This window comes from Mandrillus leucophaeus, unplaced genomic scaffold (genome assembly GCF_000951045.1).
Source record: "Mandrillus leucophaeus isolate KB7577 unplaced genomic scaffold, Mleu.le_1.0 Scaffold57, whole genome shotgun sequence".
NCBI classification, from domain to species: domain Eukaryota; kingdom Metazoa; phylum Chordata; class Mammalia; order Primates; family Cercopithecidae; genus Mandrillus; species Mandrillus leucophaeus.
The window spans coordinates 4,789,616-4,793,325 of NW_012106141.1; the positions used below are offsets into that span (position 1 = coordinate 4,789,616).

General features: G+C 52.9%; 1 protein-coding gene across 1 annotated transcript in view; it reads left to right on the plus strand.

Annotated features, from left to right (window-relative positions):
* Positions 1-1,082: 1,082 nt before the first annotated feature.
* The window catches only part of FAM107A (family with sequence similarity 107, member A), a 67,608-nt gene continuing 64,980 nt past the window's right edge, over positions 1,083-3,710 (plus strand). Inside the window, exon 1 of the mRNA XM_011998362.1 lies at positions 1,083-1,817. Within this exon, the coding sequence (XP_011853752.1) occupies positions 1,794-1,817 (24 nt within the window). The 5' untranslated portion in view covers positions 1,083-1,793. The remainder of the gene's footprint in view (positions 1,818-3,710) is intronic.

The window sequence follows — 3,710 nt, forward strand, 5'->3', positions numbered from 1 at the left end:
ATCATGGATTCTTCTACTAATATTGCTCTAGACTTGGGGTAAACTGAGGAGCAGGACAGACCAGGCCCTGGCCTTTGTGGAACTGCCATTCCAGGCAGAGGAGACAGACAATAAACACAGAAGTCATATCATTTCAGTTGCTGATGAGTGCTACGACAAAGTAATAAACAGAGAGCCTGGGACCTGCTTTGCAGAAGGCATCGGAGAAAGCTTCTCTGAGGAGCCTGAAGGACAAAAAGGATGGAATCATGCAACTCTTAACATATGGGGAATGGAGGGAAAGTGGGGGAGGGAACATCCCACGCAGAAAGAATAGCAAGTACAAAGGCCCTGAGATGGGGGGAGAGGTGCTGTGACCCAGAAACTGCCAGGGAGAGGGAGGAGAGGGAAACGGGGTCCTAGCAAGACCGTTGATCAGACCTTGTGGACCATGGGGGATCTCGCTCTGTTGGCAAGGCTGGATCTAGAATGCCTAATTCTTGACTCTCCACCAGCTGCCATTCTGTGAGTCATCTGTGTATGTGCTGCAGGCACCTACTGTGTGCCAGGCACGGTGCTAGAGGAAAGGAAAGGGTGACAAGTTCTCCCCAACCCACCCGCCTCTTGGGAATGGGTGTTGTGCTTAGTGAACTGGTTATTCGGGACTTTCCAGTGGGCAGTGGACTTATCATTTGTGTTCTTAGAAGTGTGATAGCAGCAGTGCCTAACTTCTCTGAGGAACTGTTGTTTGCCAGATGCTCTGTGCATCCCCACAGCCCCATGCAGTGGGGGCAGCTGTTACACCACCTTTGGTGAGGTGACAGATAAGACGGAGCGACATGCTCTGATTTATGCTTTCACAAAACGATGGCTCGAGCTGTACACACACACCTTACCGCATATAGCTCTGTGCAGTGTGCTTCACACACACACACACACACACGCGCACGACATCGTGCCTCCAAGGCCACACAACTCTCGGGGACAGAGCTACAGTTCAAGCCCAAGGTCTCTTCAGCCTTAACCTCGGCCACAAGCTGGCATCACGGAGAAGGAAGAGGCTGGCAAATGAGGAGGAGGGTGACTGCCGGGGGCACTTTGAGAACTTGGCCCCAGGCCTGAAATCCGGCCTCCAGATATTTTCTTGGCCTGAGCCCAGACCAGCCACCCTCCAGCCCTCCCAGGCAGCCTGCTGCCCAGTTGAATGAAGGAGTCCGCTCTCAGAGTTTCTGCCGTGGGAGAGCCCCGGACCTCAAGCGTCTTCAAAGGTCTATTATTAATGGGGCCGTCCAGCTGAAGCTGACATCCCCACGCAGTCCTCCCAGAGCTCTGCACCTCAGCCAGCCCATGGCCTCCACTCTCTGGCCCTGTCTGCTGAGCGGTGCCCAGCAAGACAAGAAGGCCAAGTCCTGCCCGCTGGGCCAACCAGAGGTCACCTGCCACGCCTGAGCTACCGGTGTGTGGTGAGAGGACTGCCCTGCGTCTTCCCTCGGCTCCCAGCTGCCTCAGTTTCCCTTCCTGAGAAAGGCGGGGTTCTGGGAGGTGAGGAGCTGCAGGGACCCACAAAGGGCATGGAAGCCGCCTGGGGACACTGGCCCGTCTGTCAGGATCAATCGCCCTAAGCCTGTCTGAGGCGCTCCAGGCTTAGGAGCAGCTGTGAAAGCCGCCTTTGTGACTGGGAGAATGAGCTGCAAGAGGACAGGGGGCCCTGGCCCCGGGAGCCCCTTGGGTCCTGGCTCCTGAGATCAACGCCATCAGGGAAGACCCCAGCCTGGCCCCTGCAGCCCACCCAGGCCTGGTGCCCACTTCGTGCCATGGGAGCAGCCCAGGGGAAGAAGGTAGGAACCCCCAAGTGTCCTGTTGGGGCCCTGGACATGGGAAGGGAGACTAGACCTAGCAAGTGGGAGCCCCAACCCACCTACCCTGAAGCTTCATTTGGCACTGCCCACCAGCCCTCCTCCTGGAACTCACAGCCAAGACTTGCATCTAGAAAGCAGGCTGGGGCTCAGGGAAAACCCAGTGCCCTATCTCTCCATCTCTAGGACAGACTTGGGGACAGCCAAATCTCTCTGGCTCCCTGGCCTTAACCACACACATCTCTACTTCCCTGAGTAAAAGCTCCCTGGGTACCCCTTCCCCATACCTCAGGAGACTGTCTGACACAGGTGGATACAGGGGAAAGATCTTAAAATTGTTATTATTATTATTATTATAAAGTTGACTAACCAGCTGTTACCAGTTGTAGGGCAATGGGCAAGTTATTTAAGCTTTCTGTACCTTATTTCCTCACCTGTAAAATAGGGCCACTAATAATCACTACCTTGGAAAATCATTGTGAAAATTAAGTGAGTGAAAGTGTTTAGAACACGGCCTGGCACTGTGTAGAGGCTTTGCTCCGTTATTATTAGAATTCTGTTCATGTTATTATCCCTCGCCTTCTCAGCCTGAGCTCTCAGCTGGAGGTTTGTAGACAGCACTGCCTGAGCGGTGTTTTTGGAAATGTGCTCTGTGGACCCCTGCATCAGCGTTGTGGTGTGGGGAATAGGAGGGAGCTTGTGAAACAGTCACTTTCTCAGGGCCAGTCAGACCTCCTGGGTCAGCCTCTTAGGGGCAAAGAGGGGAGGGGCCTGCACTTACTCACTAGCTCTCAGGATTGTCCTACATGCTCACTGCTCTCCGCCCACAGCGACCCAGCACTGCCATCCCAGTGGCATAGCCAGGCTGCCGGGTCCCAGCTCCACCACCCACCTACTGTGGCGATGACCTGAACCCCTCTGGACCTCAGCTTCTTGTTTGTAAAAGGGGGCTGGTACCTGCTTCGTGGGAGGTTCAACAAGATGATGCCTTTGAAGTGCTTTGTGTGCTACCCCACCCCCAGAGGCTCCCCAATAAACAGGGGACTCTGATCCTCAGGCAACCAGTGATGACCTGTTCCATCAAGGTTGAGAAACTCAAGGAAGAAGTAATTTCTTAGCCAGGGTCATGCAGCTAGTGGGGGAAAGAGCAGGGTGCTGTTGTTGTTGCTGTTGTTAATTTGGAAAAAGGAGCTTTATTTCTCATAAACAGTTGCAGCCTGCAGGGTGGCCATTCTGACAGGCTGGGAAGCATGGCCTCTGGCCAGAATCCAGAAACTGACACTTTGAGGAAGAGGCAAAGGGAATAGAAATTTATGCTGAGCAGCATGGCCAAATATACATATTCAATAAGCTGTGGGAGGAGTCATGCATATTTATGAAAGGAGAAACATCTGCATGCACAGTTGAGCTCCATGCCTCTTATGGGCCCCAGATACAAAAAAATGTTGGCCTTAGTGTGATCAGAGGGTGGAGTTTTCAGCCCTCTGATGTCAAAGGTGAAGCAGGGGGCACAAAAACCCTCACTGTGCATCCTCTGCAGACTGGTTAGAACCGCTCCATGATCCGTGGTCTCTTATCAAGAAAAAATGCTGGTTGGTTTTTGTGTTAAAACCACAAAAGGGAGGCGCAGTTGGTTGAAATCAGTATGGAGTCTTTTGAAAAGGCCGGTTTCTGTGTAGCTCTTAGGGAAGAAAGTCTAATGGAGGTTATCAAGGGATGGGGCACTACGGGGCGCGTGCAACCTCCCATCCCGTCATGGCCAGAAACTTGGTTTTCAAGATTTCTCTGGGGTCTCCTTGGCCAAGAGGGGGTCCGTTCAGTCACTTGCTGGGTAGGGGGGTGTTTAAAGTTTTATTTTTATTTCTTATTTTTATT